The 16,425-nt window shown below is 41.7% G+C and overlaps 1 protein-coding gene across 9 annotated transcripts in view; it reads left to right on the top strand.

Annotated features, from left to right (window-relative positions):
* LOC111856674 (low-density lipoprotein receptor-related protein 1B-like) overlaps positions 1-16,425 on the top strand; it is a 276,774-nt gene that overhangs the window by 146,664 nt on the left and 113,685 nt on the right. For all 9 annotated transcript variants that reach the window (XR_011993593.1, XM_072717420.1, XM_023836816.2 and 6 more), the window contains 2 exons: positions 1,348-1,512; positions 2,505-2,749. Coding sequence is in view for 8 of the 9 variants with exons in the window: in XM_072717420.1 (XP_072573521.1) it covers positions 1,348-1,512; positions 2,505-2,749 (410 nt within the window). In the remaining variant the exon portion in view is untranslated. The remainder of the gene's footprint in view (positions 1-1,347; positions 1,513-2,504; positions 2,750-16,425) is intronic.

Here is a 16,425-nt window from a genome sequence, read left to right as displayed (position 1 = left end):
TGATCTGTCTGTGTCGGTCACGGTGCATGTGCGATTCCTTTCGTACTGCTGTTGGTGCAACTGAAATGAAATAATTTGTTCAAAATTAACCTTGATTAGTAGTGAGTCTCTCTTGCTGATTAGTAATCTCTCAGCGCAGCTGTTTCTGGTTATGAAAAAGGAACCAGGAGTCCTCATGTTTGTGCTTGCTAAATTTTATGTAAATATTGTAATTAAACAAAATAACCAAAAATTTAGAAAATGAATTCTGAAACCCATCTAACATAATTACCCATCCCTGTTGCTGTCATCAAAAAGCAGGAAAAGATTTTTATTGTTTATTTATTTTTTTTTAAAGATATTTTAGGTGGAAAAGTCGGGGTTTTGGGCATGTTTGAGTCCTTCTTTGGCAAAGTTCCCCACCAAAGTGATAATTCTTTAATCTAATTACTTTAATTCACCCAGAGGGCTGGAATATTGATTTGCACATCTGATCCGAAGAATGTCAATATCGATCCACCACTGGGGGGCCGAGTAACTCACAGCTTGGCACCTGCTGCCGGAGTGGGGGGGAGCGGAGAGTGCCCAGGGTTGGGGCCGTGTCATCTGCAGGGGGGGAAGGCGGGATTGTTTATCACCGAAGGGCTGCCCAGGGCAGACTGTGACCTTTAGCAGGCGGTACCAGTGGGGTCCTGAGGCAGGCTGCCCCCCTGCCAGCAGTACACTTTCCAGTTCATCGACGGAGCTGTTTCTCACCTCCGATGCTGGCCGTACCTGCATGTCCGTGGATGAGAGTAAACAGCAGCAGCAGGCAGGAACATGCTCAGATGAGCAGGGGGTATCGCTGAACGTGAGAACCGTACAAATCCTCTAATAGCCAACAGAAGCCCTTATGTACAGCATCCCCCAAATGAAGCCCCAAATGCAACCTCGATCCCAGGAAAACCGCATGGTCTCTCTTCCCCCCTGAGTTCCCCTTCCTCCTGAGGGTAGTGCAGCCACATCTTTGTCAGTGTGTGGTTGCTTGCTCCTGTGCTCAGCTTCTGGAACTTGCCAGAATTTCAGGCTCAGGTGAATAAATAACAGTTTTAAATAGGAGCCCAGCTTGAATGGAAAACAGGGCCAACTGTTTGCTGCAGTAAATCAGCCTCACGACAGGGTGGGAACGAATAATTAAATAAATAAGAATAAATAAAATATATTAAAAACTTCAACCAAATACAGGCTAAGTGCCTATAACATGTTTGTGTATGCAGAGTATAAACATCATTATGGCAAACAGGAGACCAGGCACTATTTTGAGCCCTGACAGGTGACATGTGATGTCCAGTGCTGTAGCTCATCTGGGTGTTTTTATTTTCTGATTAGGATCCTCTTTTGGACCGACTGGGATGCCAATTTTCCTCGCATTGAGGCCGCCTCTATGAGTGGCAAGGGGCGGCACGTGGTCTTCAGAGACATGGAGATAGGGGCGTGGCCGAACGGGCTCACCTTGGACCACCTGGAGAAGCGCATTGTGTGGACAGATGCCCGGTGAGCAGCGCAAATGGCCATCACCATCTTGAGGGTGTGGCTGGGTCACCTGACTCTGGCCGGGAGGGGGACAGAGGGGAACACGGCATGTTTGTCCCGGGGAACATCATGCCCCAGCTGGCTCAGAGCGCTCAGGTTTTCCGTGTCACTAAGGGGGCGTGTTTACAGGTAAACAGGCCTGGAAATATGTGGTAATGAATTTGCAGGGAGGCCAGGGATTGGGCTGCAGAAAAACATGTCGATGTGAATGAATAGATACAGCAACCCTCCCCCCCCATCAGTAAACACTGGGATGCATGCATCTCTCTTCAGTTTCCCTAAAGGCTCTGGCAAAATGTATTAATAATTGCACATAAAAAAGAAACAGTTTATGTAAATATGTGTCGAGTAAAGAATGTTTGTGAAAGTAATGGCTTATGGATGTGATAGTGTCCTCTCTGTGCCCATGAATGAATTAATAGAAGTAAAACATCACCCAGACACATGATATACTGTACACAGTCGCTCATATACTGAGAGCTGGCCTGATCACAGGGAGGTTACAGTTTTGATACTGTTGTGATTATGATTATGCAGACGGCCATGGAAACGGCTTTAGAGAGGGTTGCGATTATCATTAAGGAGAAGGTCACGGTTATAGTTATAGAGATGACCATGGTTCCGGTCATTATTTTGAATATGGAGATGCTTGTGATGATGATTATTTTCTAGACAATCATGGTTAGACTGTAAAGATGGTCATGGTTATCGTGATGGGCAAGGTCATGGTAATTCTTATAGGCATGATCATGGTTCCGGTCGTAATACATAATATAAAGATGCTTGTGTTTATGATTATAGAGATGATCGTGTTTATCCGGTCATGGTTATCATGAAGGTCACTCTAACAGTAATATTCACTTGCGGCATGAATCCCCAATACAATATGCTTGAGTATCCAACTCATTCATCACAGACATCATGTGACCAGTGTCTCCCCAATTCCCCTGAAGGTCGGACGCCATCTACTCAGCCCTCTATGACGGCACTGGAGTCATTGAGATCCTGAGGGGCCATGAGTACCTTTCACACCCGTTCGCTGTCTCATTATTCGGGGGCAGCGTGTACTGGACCGACTGGAGGACCAATACACTGGCCAAGGCCAACAAATGGACAGGCAGCAATGTGACAGTAATCCAGAAGACCAACGCCCAACCCTTCGACCTGCAGATCTACCACCCCAGCCGACAGCCACAGGGTAATGAAGATGGTTGGGTATCGTTTGAGTTTTTTTTCTGATAACAGTGCTAAAACACTAAATAACTTGACACCATAAATGTATATATATATAAATAAATGCGAAACACTTAAATTCACATAATGTCCTGGTGTCGGAATCCATTTAAGTGAAATACAGCCATACTTTAGACCATTTAGAATTAGGCATTTTAACTGTGTTTACGGTTACTAGCTAAAGGTTGGTGACATCAGTGCAAGTGTAACCTTAACTAGCAATGGCATGCGAGGTGCAGTGATGTTTCTATTGCCCGAGCACCAGAGGGCAAATATTTCAATTGACAGTTCAGGCATTTATGTGACACTGAAATGAGGCACCGAAATCTGTGTTACAGTACGGTGTGGTACATACCAATCATACTCATCGGTAGCCCTATTAATGACCAGGGGTGATTATGTGGGGGGCAAAAGAGGGGCATACAGAGGGGCCAATCATACCATTAGCCAATATATGCTTTGATTCGATGAGTAACTGGGGAGGGGCACTCATGGGGCCAATCAGCTTTCAACTAGTATGTCCGCTAGTGTGTAAAGAGGTGTGAGTGAATTGTCTTCTCCTCAAACATTATGAGAATTGGCGTTCTTGGTGCTGTTCTGCGTATTTGTTACCCCTGTGCTCCCCTTTGTGCGTTCAGTCCAAGAGCTTTCTCTGTGCTCTGTGTGTGTGTTAAGGGATGTTTACTGATGTAAGAACATAAGCTCATTTGGGGAGAACTTAAATAATAGCTCAGAGTTGTTAAAATCTTATCTAGCTCTGATTTAAAGGAACCCAGGGGTTTAGCTTCCGCTACACTAGCAGGAAGACTATTCCATACTCTAACTACACGCTGTGTAAAGAAGTGCTTCCTCAAATTTGTTTTAAAATGTTCTCCCGCTAATTTCCACTTATGGCCACGAGTTCTAGTATTTAAACTAATATTGAAATAGCCATTTGGCTGAACAGCATCCAGACCCGTTAGAATCTTATAGACCTGGATCATGTCCCCCCTTAATCTCCTTTGCTCAAGGCTAAACAGATTCAGCTCAGCTAACCGCTCCTCATAAGACATTCCTCTAAGACCAGGAATCATTCTCGTAGCCCTCCGTTACACCTTTCTAAGGCAGCAATGTCCTTCTTAAGGTACTGTATGGTGACCAAACCTGCACACAATATTCTAGGTGGGGTCTTACCAAGGAATTATATAAATGTAACATCACCTCCCTTGACTTAAACTCCACACACCTAGAGATATAACCCAACATTCTATTGGCCTTTTTTATTGCTTCCCCACACTGGTGAGAGTGGGACATAGAAGCATCAACATACACACCGAGATCTTTCTCGTAATCAGCTACCTTTATTTCAGTGGAACCCATAAAATATCTGTACTTGTATTTCTGCTTCCTACATGGATTACCTTACATTTATCTGTGTTAAATTTCATCTGCCAAATATCAGCCCAGTCGCTAATTAAATCCAGATCCTGTTGTAGCCTCTCTGCTGCTAGATCAGTATCTGCTACACCACCCACCTTGATGTCATCTGCAAATTTAACCAGTTTACTGTATGTATTGGTGTCAATATCATTAATGTAAATTAGGAACAATAGTGGTCCTAAAATTGAACCCTGTGGTACCCCACTATGAACGCAGGCCCACTGTGACATTGTGCCTCTAATAACTACTCGTTGCTTCCTGTCAGTTAACCAGTTTTCGATCCTAGCTGCCACAGTTCCCAAAATCCCTGTAGCTTTGAGCTTTAGCAAGAGCCGTTTGTGGGGGACAACATCAAAGGCCTTCTGTAAATCTAAGTAGATCACATCGTAGGCCTTTTTGTGATCAATAGATCACAACTCAAGTAGATTCGTTAAACAGGATCTAGCCTCTACTAAATCCATGTTGGCTATCCCTCAATGTTATTTGCATCCAGGTAATCTACCATTTTCACTTGGATTATGACTTCCATTATTTTTCCAGTAATGCTAGTTAAACTGATTGACTTACTGTATAGTTTGCTGGATTACTTCCATCCCCTTTTTTGAATATGGGTGTTATATCAGCATGCTTCCAATCTGAAGGTACCACACCCGCAGATAACGATTTCTGGAATATTAAAGTTAAAGGTTGGCTAATAATATCCCTCATCTCTTTTAAAACTATAGGTAAGATGCCATTAGGGCCCTGTGATTTATTTATTTTGAGTTTAGCTAGGCTTAGTACCACATCAGCATCAGTTATACATATATTGTTCATAGACGACGCTGTATTTGTACTAAATGGTGGTAAGTTACTCGTTCTCTACTGTGAACACGCGTGAAAAATAATCATTAAACTCATTTACTATATCAATTAAGTTAAAATATTGTAAGAAATTTTTATTGTCATCCTTAGCCTCCAATGCAATTTTTCTTTCTACATCCTTCTTGGACAGTCTAATGTTATTTTTTAACTCTACCTGTAGACTTAGATACTCCTGCTTAATTTTGAAACCATTAGTTATTTTCTAATTATGGAACAGAGCCCTTTTCCTCCTGACTTCATTCTTAATTTCCTTAGTAAACCACCTTGGTTGTCATTTCCTAGATTTAGTTTTGCTGGAAACAGGTATGAACTCCTCTTGCACTTGCAACAATGTGCTTTTAAAAAATTCCCATGCCTCTTCAACCATTTTGCTATTTAACTCCATCCAGTTTACAGTTTCAGTCTCATACCATTAAAGTTAGCCTTCCTAACATTGTATACTTTTAATTTAGACTTTGCTCTATGGACACTAAAATTAAACTCGAATTTAACCATGTTATGATCACTACCGTCCAATGGTTCTAAAACCTCTAATTTTCCAATCCTATCCTGGTTATTAGAGAAAACAAGATCAAGAAGGTGTAGGAATTATTAGCTCAGGTAAATTTTAATATCTCCACCAATATGTTTGAATTAATTAAAGTTTAATTAATTATTATTTAATGCTGATTATTAATCAATTGTTATGCCGAATGGTCAGCTCCTCCAAACTCGATTGCGGTATCCCCTTGAGTCTGTTAATGTGAGACTTAAATGGGATTCACTAATTACCAGTATCACTTAGTAACCTGGGTTAGAAGGCTCGTCCACCGAGCTGCGTCACCAGGTAATGTAAACAATTGGTAGCGAAGCCCCCCTCACGGCCGATGAGAGAGAGTCTCGCGATGTTTCAGGCGAGTTTGAGGTTCAGAGCGTGTAGCAAGATCGCACAGAGGCAGGAACTTAGTGTGAGTACTCAATGACGGAGGCTGAAGTTGTGTAAAAGACATGCATTTATTCCTAGCTAACACTACAACTAACGTAAGACAGACATTACACCTAACACAAACAACAAACACGAAATAACGGAATAAAACAAACGATGTAATTATGAAAATGCAATGACCGGATTTAAATGAGTAACCTTAAATGGGAAATACTGTTCTGCAAAGCAAGCACAGTTTGTGGAAACACGACCCTAAAGTCTTATAGCAGGTTAACCAGAACAGCTTAAGTTGTTAGAATGAAAGGAAGTTGGTTTACTTGGTTGAAAAGTGGGGGGGGGGGGTCTTGGCAGTTGATGGCAGAGCTGCTGAGCCGATGGAAGCTCTATAACAAACACTGACAATTAGGCCATTTGAGTTTTTAGCATGTAGTTTTACCTATACAGCTTCTGTACTTTTATTTTTATCAGTGAGCTCCCTTGGCTGCAAGTTTTCTTTTATGTATACTGCAACACCACCTCCCTTCTTACCTATCCGGTCTCTACGGAACAACGTATAACCATCCATATTATATTCTTCACTATCATTGTCACTCATCCATGTTTCAGTTATTCCTATAATGTCGTAAGTGTCCGATGAAATTAAAGCCTCTAAATCATTTTGTTTCTAATACTCCTAGCATTTAAATACAGACCACAAATGGTAGGCCTTTTACAGTGCCCACTTTTAATATTTATTGGGGCTTTCCGTCTCTCCCCACATAAATTCGTAACTAACCTCCCTGCCCTCCCAGTCCCTAGTTTAAACATTCTTCAACTACTCTACACATGTGTCTTGGGGACCCTCCTGCTTGACGCTCTTGGCTGTGTCATTTGGTGTGTAGCTCTCAGCAATGGTGGCAAAGATGGGGCCACATGGAAACACTGAATCTCTCTGTCTCTGGGGTTTCGCCTGACCCAGACGGCTGAGCACATGCCGCTTCCACACTTTCCCGTGTCAGGCTGCCTCTGCCTCCAGAAGTTCATAGGATGTAGCAAGAAGAGATGCGGGGCTCAGCACAATACAGGAGTGTTTCCATGTGTCAGCTGGCTCTCTGTTGTCACACAGTCATCTAGGGTCAAAGCCAGGCAAGCAGAATCACAAAAGAACCATGTCTGCCAAATATCCGTGTTTCTGAGGGATGCATTCCCAGTGCAGGAATCTGATGTGTGCGGATTTGTTCCCTTAACGGGTTGTTCCTAACACACTGGATTTCCGTGTTCCAAGTGTGTCGATTTAAAATGGGACTTTTCACTATATGTCAAGGTGTGGAAACAATGTGTTTCAGTTATAGAACATTCTATCAGTTGAATTGTGCTGTTACAAGGAAACAAGCATAATTTACTGTGGAGTTTTTGTTGTTTTCCACCTTGTTAGGTGGGTCATGTAATTTTTATGGAATCATTTCTGTTTATGGCTGTGAACTCAACAGCCAAACTGGCAGATTCATTCACATGAGAATTGCATTAAAAGTGGTGTTATTGCTGCCAGCTGTTTTTTTTTCTCTAAAGTTTATTCAGACCCTAGGTATGAATAATTTGGTCAAAATATTTATAGACATGCACATAGTTATATCAGGTTTTGATTAAGATCCTATTGGGTATCCCAGGGAGTGTTGTTGACCGCACCTTGAATTTAAGTGATAACTTCATTTTGGTCACTTTAGAAAATGCAGTGCTGTTTGACAGTTAATTGTGCTGAGGGCTGTTGGGCAAAGCAGTGGATGGGCTTCTGAGGTGGCATTGAAATCACACTGCAGCAGCCTAGGAGGAGAAATCAATAGGCACAGATTGTTCACCTCGTCCTGCACGCTGTCACCTTGGCTTTCTGTATAGGTGGCTCCTGATGTCGTGTGACTTCCTGCCCTTCTGGGACAATGCGATCGGTATGGCTGGCTGTTATCGTAGTTTTTGCCCAAACTTTTCCTCTCTGGTTGCACCCTTAATGGGTTTACTTAGTCCAGTCAAAGCATTTCTTGGGACTTTGGCAGGCCAGCATGCTTTTGACAGTGCTAAGGCACTGCTACTGTATGTAGCACTACGGTACTTGCTGCCCCTGATTTCTTAACCCCTTTTAAACTAGAGGTTGATGCTAGTATTACAGGAGCTGGGGCAGTTTTACTCCAGGAAGACCAAGGCTGTTTAGATCACCTGATTTGTCAGTTCTCACCTATGTTCGACAAGCATCAAGTGAACTATTCCATTATTGAAAAAGAAGCTCTAGCCCTTTTGTGAGCTTTGCGGTCTTTTGAAGTGTACCTTGGTTCTAGTCCTTTACCCATTACTATGCATACTGATCATAACCCCTTTCTCGTATGCACAACCACAACCAGAAGTTAACAAGATGGTCTTTCCTGATCCAGGGATACAATTTGGAGATTCCGCATAAAAGAGGTTTAGAGAATATAGTGGCTGATGCTTTCACGCACGTAAAGAAGATTGCAGCCATTGTTGCAGATTGTTTGCAAACCTGCGTTTGTTCTCTTTTAGGGTGGGCATGTTACCGTCCACTTCCAAGGGAATCAACCTCTCTGTGATAATCCTCTTAATTTCCTTTTTTGTAGCAGACTTAGGTACATGGATACCGTAGTGAGCAGCTACAGACAGAAGATCATCCTTACGAAACAATCCCAGCAATTCCAAGTTACGGGAAGCAACAAAAACCTGCAAGTCAAACAATGCCACCAAAAAGTAACCAGGCATAGCAAATCTACTCTTGAGACAACCCAACACAACTAGTATGATGCAGTTGTTCACACCCTGACCCACAATATTATGGGAAATAACCATTGATGAGCCCCCAATTGTCATGTTCCTGGCTCTGATCTAGGCAGTTTGTATTGGGATGCAAATACAGTAAAACTGGTCTAAGTCGCCGGCTTGTAACTCGTCAATGTGCACAAGTCGACGCTCAAGCAAAAGTCCCGATTTTTCCTAATGATGTTTCCTTTAAAATTCCTTGTGTAAATCGCCGCTTGTAAGTCGTCAAATTCCCTTAGTCGTCACCTAAATCCCGAACAACACAAATGAATGGATTTTCCTACCTGTAAGTCGACACCCCAATCGCTGCATTCCCGCCGCCTGCTTGTCACCACGGCAATGTAGAAACTGGGAATCCCCACCTATCGCACTAGTCGCTCCCTGGTCTTAAGTCTCGCGTGTATAGTGCGGTGCAGTAGAGGTATGGTGTTATATTTACTAGTCGGCAAAACGGCGAGATAGACATAAGTCGGCGAAGTGTCGATTTTATAAGTCGGCAAAACGCCGAGTTATATTTACTAGTCAACAAAACGGCGAGAAAGACATGTCGCCAAAGTGTCAACTTAGGTGTATCTCGTCCATTCTCTAAGTCGTCACTTTTAAGCTGGTCCCGCGAGTGTCGACTTACAGTAGACCAGTTTCACTGTATATGATCGGGAGGGATAGCGAGACTAGCTGTAGATGGGCTGGATGAGAGAAATCAAGGGAGCACACTAGAGCCTGGGATATGGGATAGGACAGTGGTTTTATCACAAACTAATACAACGATGGTAATAAATGGATACTGGGAACCCAGGAGGATGGCCCCAACCCTAGGGAAAAGAACATGGATGGCCCTAAAGGAAAGAAAATAAGAAAACATAGCACCCTATCCTGTCTAGTTATGGGTCTAATTAAAACCAAAAATAGAAGAAAAAAAAAGCATGACTACACTAGGCTTACCTACAGTATCTGAACCAAAATGCAAGGGTTTATACAAAGAGGGAACCTACATGTTAGTGTATGTGCGCATACTTCTTACCTATTCGATTTCCCAAATTGGGGGGGGGGGGGGGGAATTACACAATACAGGATGAGAAAACCAGACAAATTCTCAAAGTGAGGCAACACAACCATATCTGTCCCACTAAACAAAACAAACAAAGCCGTCTTTTAAAAGATAGGCCCCTCCCACCTGGAAGAGACTAGTCAGGATTGGCCAAATCTTCTTCCATTTGAACTCTGGAGCAATGTTTGGTTGCCCTGTATTTCGCATGGATAGGGTAGAACAGCCAAGAGTGCCAATCCTGTTCTTGACCGATCTAGTAAAAAAGATGTGGGGGGTAGGTGGGGAGACAAAGATCCAAAAACAGATCCACACTGCCTTTGCATGTAACAGATGGGGTGGCCTTCCGCAGGATGTCCGCTGTCCGGCTCAGTGTAATGTGGGGATCCTGGCACAGCAGGTCATCATAGTCGATCTGCCAGAAGGGATCTGGGATTATTCCAACTGCAATTTCACTCTAAAATAATTGTAAGGAAATTGCATACACTGCCACTTCATTACATGGGATGTTTTGCGGTTTTGTTTCAGTAATGAACAATTCCATTAACCATGCATTAAGTGCATAGGAGAAATATCTCTGAGTTACAACACTCTTGGTTACTGTTCAAATAGTCGACTCGTTGTGAAGTCAGTGCATTAGCGTGCATTAGTGTGAGATAATGTGTGTTACCATGCTTTTCTGTGCGGTAGCATTGTGCACCTCCTACCTACTATATTATTAACTCTCAGCTGTATAGTGTCTATTGGCATCCAGATGGATGGGATCAGCCACCAGCCACTTGCTTACGAATGAACATGCCCATTCTCATGTCTGCCAGCTCTGGTGGATCTTACTGCTTCCATTCAGTCACCCAGCTGATTTAATGAAATGCTTTCAATGTAATGGTAGTTAATTCAACGCACCCCTGTTCCATTTAAGTCTACTCTTCTTCCACATAGGTAAGTATGGAGGAATAGGAATGCATTACTAAAAATGCCAGTCTAATGTCAGTCTGATGGCTGTCTGTGGCTCACTCTCAGGGTCCAAAGACACTGTATGTTGAGACGCTGTTACCATGAGCATCCTCATGGATCAACTCCTGTCAGACACAGCTGTTTCAGAGAAGCCAGGGTTGTGGAGGGGCTCAGTAATAATTAAATTATACACAGCTAATAGGGGGGTTGGGGGCATCCTATGGCGTTATTCCCGGCCTTCAGATATTAGAGATGAGGCCCCCTGACCAAGAGGCGGCTGCCACACTCAGCGCCTAGAGCATTAATGTTCATATTTCCTGTAAGAACAGTTGCTATAAAACTGAGCTGCAAGACCCTTACCCGCTTTAAAGGTGCCATAAAATGCATTGTTTTAAGTATTTTAAATTGCTCTCTGGCATTTACATGGAAGGTATATGAACCTGGGTTGCTTGAAAAATGTCCAAAAGCAGTTTTACAGGCCCATTTACAACCCTGTTATTTGGCGCTAAGTAAAACAGGTGATTTTACTTTTTTTGGTGGGCTAATTAATATCTGCTGTGATTGGCTGGTTTACAGTGAGGCACTGCAGTGGCTCACACAGAACCCATGTTTGTACAGTCATTTGCCAGATAATGACATTTATGTCAGCGTTGGACTACACTTACGACAATGGTCCCATTAGGCGGAGCTGAAAAATTCCTATCACCTAGTGATGTCCTGGTGCAACACATTACTCACATGTTTGTGGTGATGCTAGTGTAAACAAACCTACTGCACGGCCAGTCATGTAAGAGTCTAGCACATACAATTATGTGCAGTACATAATACTTGTTAATGAAAATAACTGTTACTGGTTCATGTATTTACTATACTGTAATTTATTGTTATTTATTGTAGCATTAGCATAGTTAAAACTTGTTTTTAGCATTGTGACAAGAACATTGTGATTACAGTGGAATCCACTTATAGTGATCACATCTGTCTGGGTGAAATTGATCGCTATAAGCGGATAATCATTATAACAGATTTTTTTTTTCCTTTTCCTTTATGTCTCTGGCAGATTTCCATCTAATTGACATTTGTATATTTGTTGCATGAATATAAGGTGATATTACAGCGAATTACAGAATTTTATTGACTCTTTCAAAATACAGTAACGCAGGGGTGGCCAATCTTATCCGCAAAGGGCCGGTGTGTATGCGGGTTTTCGTTGCAGCTCCCTAATTATATTACTAATTAGAGGACTGATTGGCTGAGGAGTCCTCACATCTGGGTTTGAACAGCTGACCTAAAGGTTACCCCAAAAACCTGCACACACACCGGCCCTTTGCGGATAAGATTGGCCACCGCTGGTATAGCTGTTTCAAACACTTTTCAAATTACTGTACTGTACTAATTAAACTATGTATAATTCAAATATGCTATAACACTATAGCGCCGGTGGCATCTGGATGTCCCAGCATGCCTCGTGAGTGCATGTATGTAGCCCCTGTTTGTGTTTTTTAGTGTAGGTATTTGTTGTGCTGTGTATCTGGTTGTTGTGTGTGCCTTTAATTGTGGTTCTACTCAGTTCTTAGCTGATCCACACGTGTCTTAGCCTTTGCGAAATTACCCACCGTGTGTGTGCCTTACCCTACTTAGTGTAATTTCCCCTTGGTTCTCTGTCATTTATGGCTTTCGTGTTATTGTTGCTTGTTGTGGGGTCCCTTTAAGGAGTAACATAAAGAACAACTTTGTGTCAGTCCACCTCTCGTCGTTTTCATTAGCCATCACCACAATTCCTCGGTCTGCTCTGCACTTCAATACAGTACAATATTGTACATAAAATCAGCTTATTGTAGTTTCGCCATTGCATCTCGGTGGCTAGTTTTTGTCGATTTATCGTAAGTTTCAATGAGTCTATATATGTCATTGAGGGAAAATGACTGTCTTCTTCCCGTCATGTTTTCTGTGCATGCAGCATTAGCCTCAGGGAGCTAGCAGAAGCAGATGGGTTAACACACAGTAGGCAAAGTAGGCTTATCAAAGTAAAGTAAAATAAATAAAAAAAAGGATAGGAATGATTCTGTCTCAAACCTTTTGATCCATATAATCGACTGATCACTATAACCATGATTACTATAAGCATGTTGATCAAAAAATTATTTTAGGATGCCAGTGTCAGCAAGTTGAGCAGCTTGTAAATGTGCTGTTTGTAATGAATTTGGAATTCTGGTTTCATTTTTTTTTTACTTCAGTATAGATTACATAATGGTTTAGCTACCCAAAAGCATGCTACAGGCAGTAGAGAAGCATTTTGTTTTTGTCAATCTCAGTATCATAGACTTTGTAATGTTGTTTACTACTCTGCTAACCTGGGGTACGTTTTCCAAAAGCCTAGTTGCTAACAGGAGCTTTTGGGAAACATACCCCTGAGTATGACTTTCTTAGCCTACTAGTAATAAATAACCTTACATCAATAGCTGACAGTATATATATATTTTTCCATGACGGGTGCACTTGTGGAGACTGTGCACGCATGCCCCTCGAGAGAAAATGTATGTTGCAGGTTGTGCAGGTCTATTGGGCTTGAAGTGAGCGGGTGTGTGTTAAGTTGGGGGTGTATTTAACACTGTTTCATGACAGTCTAAGGTCTTTGAATCAGTCAGTCTGTTTTGCTACCTTCTTTTACATTTGTGGGAATTATATTTGAAAGAGGAAAGAACAATATTTGTAATTCAAAGTAAGGCTGCTGCGATAAAGTCGACATATTCGATTATGTCAACGCTGAAAATGTGACGACGTCAATATTTTAAATCGATGTATCTTTTTAAATTATGTCAATAAAATTACCTTTTTGATTTCTAAAATGCTAAATTCATTATATCAAATGTTTTTCTTTCAATATCATTCCATAAATATTGGAGTAGTTCAAATCATCACAAAACAAAAGGTGGTTTGTGTGCTGTGCAAGGTTTCAGAAACATACCACAGCGGCACTGGTGCTATGCATGAGCACCTGAAGAGGAAACACACAGGAACTATTCTGGACCGCCAGAATAGGGAACCCACTGTAAGTGTTGCCTCCTCATGTTCATTAAATTACCATTAATACGGAGAGCTTTATAATATCATTTGTCCTTGCAGTTGCTAAATACACGCAGTATTAAAGCCATAAAGCTGTCTGCCTGCTACCTTAGAATTTCCATTGAATACAGTAAGTGTTTGAGAATATGTTTAACGTAGAATCTGGTCTTATTCAACATTGATTGACGGTGCCATTATTATTATTATTATTATTATTATTATTGTAAACTAAATAAGAAGTGAAAGCAGACACTAAATAGAAAATAATTTGTGAACTGACATAAAAATGAAAACTATACAAAAATACGTGTCGGACATTAAACTGCAAAAAGTACCAACACACCACCAACATCTTTTACCTTGTTGAACCGAAATATCTCCTCCGTTAAAAAAGATGTTGTGGCTGCTGAGCTGATTAATCTATAGAAAAATAGTCGTTAGTGGCAGCCATACTTCACTGTATGTCAGTTTCATGTACTGAACTCAGTCAACTATGCCAAGGTAACAGTCAGGTTTTCATTCTGTTTCACCTTTGAGGAGTGCCTTGATCTTCTGAGGGACATTGTCTGGGGGCACGTTACTGCCTTGTGGCTGAATTACCAGGATGGATGCTCACTAGGAAATTACTATTATTATTTTTTTTAAACCTTATTTAACCAGGCAAGTCAATAAGAATGGTTTTTTATTTTCAATGACAGTTAGGCAAAAGGAAGAGCCTCTTGAAGAAAAAAGAAAAAGGAGGGAAGGGCCAGAAATAACAGAGGTAAAAGTGGTGTAAAATACACATGTACTAACAAACAACAGCAACAAACAAAGCCAGCATAAAGCAAAATCGACTGCAGTAATGTGGAGGCATACATGGGGCAACAATGTACAATAAGCAATAAGCAAGTGTTAGTTAAAAAAACAATTGCATGTACAGTATCAGTGAGAATATTCGTAACTGAGTTCTTGAAATGGGACTTTGAAACAAGCTTATCCAGTTTTAGGGTTTTTGGCAGATTTTTGCGGCTTGAGATGATGACTAACAAAGTATGGTATTTGTTTTAGGAACCTTCAGCAAAATAAGATGAGCAGTATGGGTGGTATAAGTAGCAACCAATGACACAAACAAGGAGAGGACAGGGAAATGTCCCCCTGTGCTTAGGGTGATGCCTGAGGAGAGGACAGTGACGTTTTTCCTGGAGCCAGGGCCAGTCGCATCTGCCTTGTTAAATTGTGCCATAGTGATGGGGTGGGAGCGTTGAAAAAAGTGAGGATGTTGATGCTGAGTGGTTCAAGTGTGGCAGCTAGGAAATCAGCACATCTGGGCGCACGATGTCTTAATGTACACAGCAAAAAACAAAGCAAATTCTACCTCCAGTCTGCTCTCTGCCTTGATTCCCAAATTTGGATATGCCTTTCAATATGTCACAATAAAAAAAATGCAAGGTGGAAAAAGATCTTTAATAAACTGTCAGAAATGAATATGATAAGAGACACGGATATCATCATTTCACCTGCTTTATTATTATAGCCTAACTGAACATGCAGAAAAGAAAAATGTGTTTCTGCAACACACCCAGGGACTGTTGTTTTAAAACCTAAAAGGCATTTTTTACACAAGACTGCCTCTGCTCACAAGAAATGCTGTTCCCTGCTGTTACTGATCTCTCAGCCAGAGCAGGGAAATATTACCAAATTATTCAGCTAAAAAAATAAATACAGAACTTCTAATTGGATTTCCCAAAAATGAATCTTGTTCCAAAGGGCATATTCTTAATCAAGCTGTGTTTGAGTTGCGGCTGTGGTATTTTCTGAGAGCATGCTTCTGTGAGGCTATATTCTGTTCATTAAAATGACCTAACTGTTGTATATTGTATATACATGGTCCCCACCATGGTCTTAAGGTGCTTACAGTAAACACATGGCACTGGACTCTATGGGATCTGTGGAAATGGACACTTTGGCATTTGGGAACTGATGAATGGGGGTTATAGTCTCAGATATTGTGCACCTCCCCCCCCACCCCGACCAGGAGCTTTTACAGGGAATCATGCTTTTATTTTCATTTGCTGTATTGCATTGGGCTGCATTTGGTAGGGGGGGGGGGGGAGGGAGGGTTGGAATTGATCGCCACCTGACTGGCGAGGGCAACCAATGCATCTTGTGGAAATTGCAGCGTTTCTCTGTTACGGTGAAGGCCGTCTTTTTTTTTTTTCCCTTCAGCCATTCAGCATAAAAATCTTTAGTCTCTCATCTCTGTGTACAAATAGCCACTCCGTCTCTGTTTAATGATGTAATTAGTGACAGCCTAACGTTTCATTTCTGCTGCTTGCAGGCTCTTCCTCTTTCGTTAGACTGTAATTCAGTGATGTCTTGGGGACTGACTCTGTGTTAGACTGGAGGTCTGATTCATCAACTGATTGCTCATGAAAGTCCCCTTCTCAGTCCTTTTAGGACAGTGCCTCAGTGGACAGCACTGCTGTATGAGACTCCTAGGGTGATGGGTTCGAATTCCACTTCTGCTGTGTGTGTGTGTGTGTCTGTAAATCCAATCAAAAACTGAAAATGTCAAAAGTCTTGTATTTTG

This window comes from Paramormyrops kingsleyae, chromosome 1, assembly GCF_048594095.1.
Source record: "Paramormyrops kingsleyae isolate MSU_618 chromosome 1, PKINGS_0.4, whole genome shotgun sequence".
Taxonomy (NCBI): Eukaryota; Metazoa; Chordata; class Actinopteri; order Osteoglossiformes; family Mormyridae; genus Paramormyrops; species Paramormyrops kingsleyae.
The sequence above is the reverse complement of the archived record's forward strand: the minus strand, read 5'-3'. Positions and strand labels throughout refer to the sequence as shown.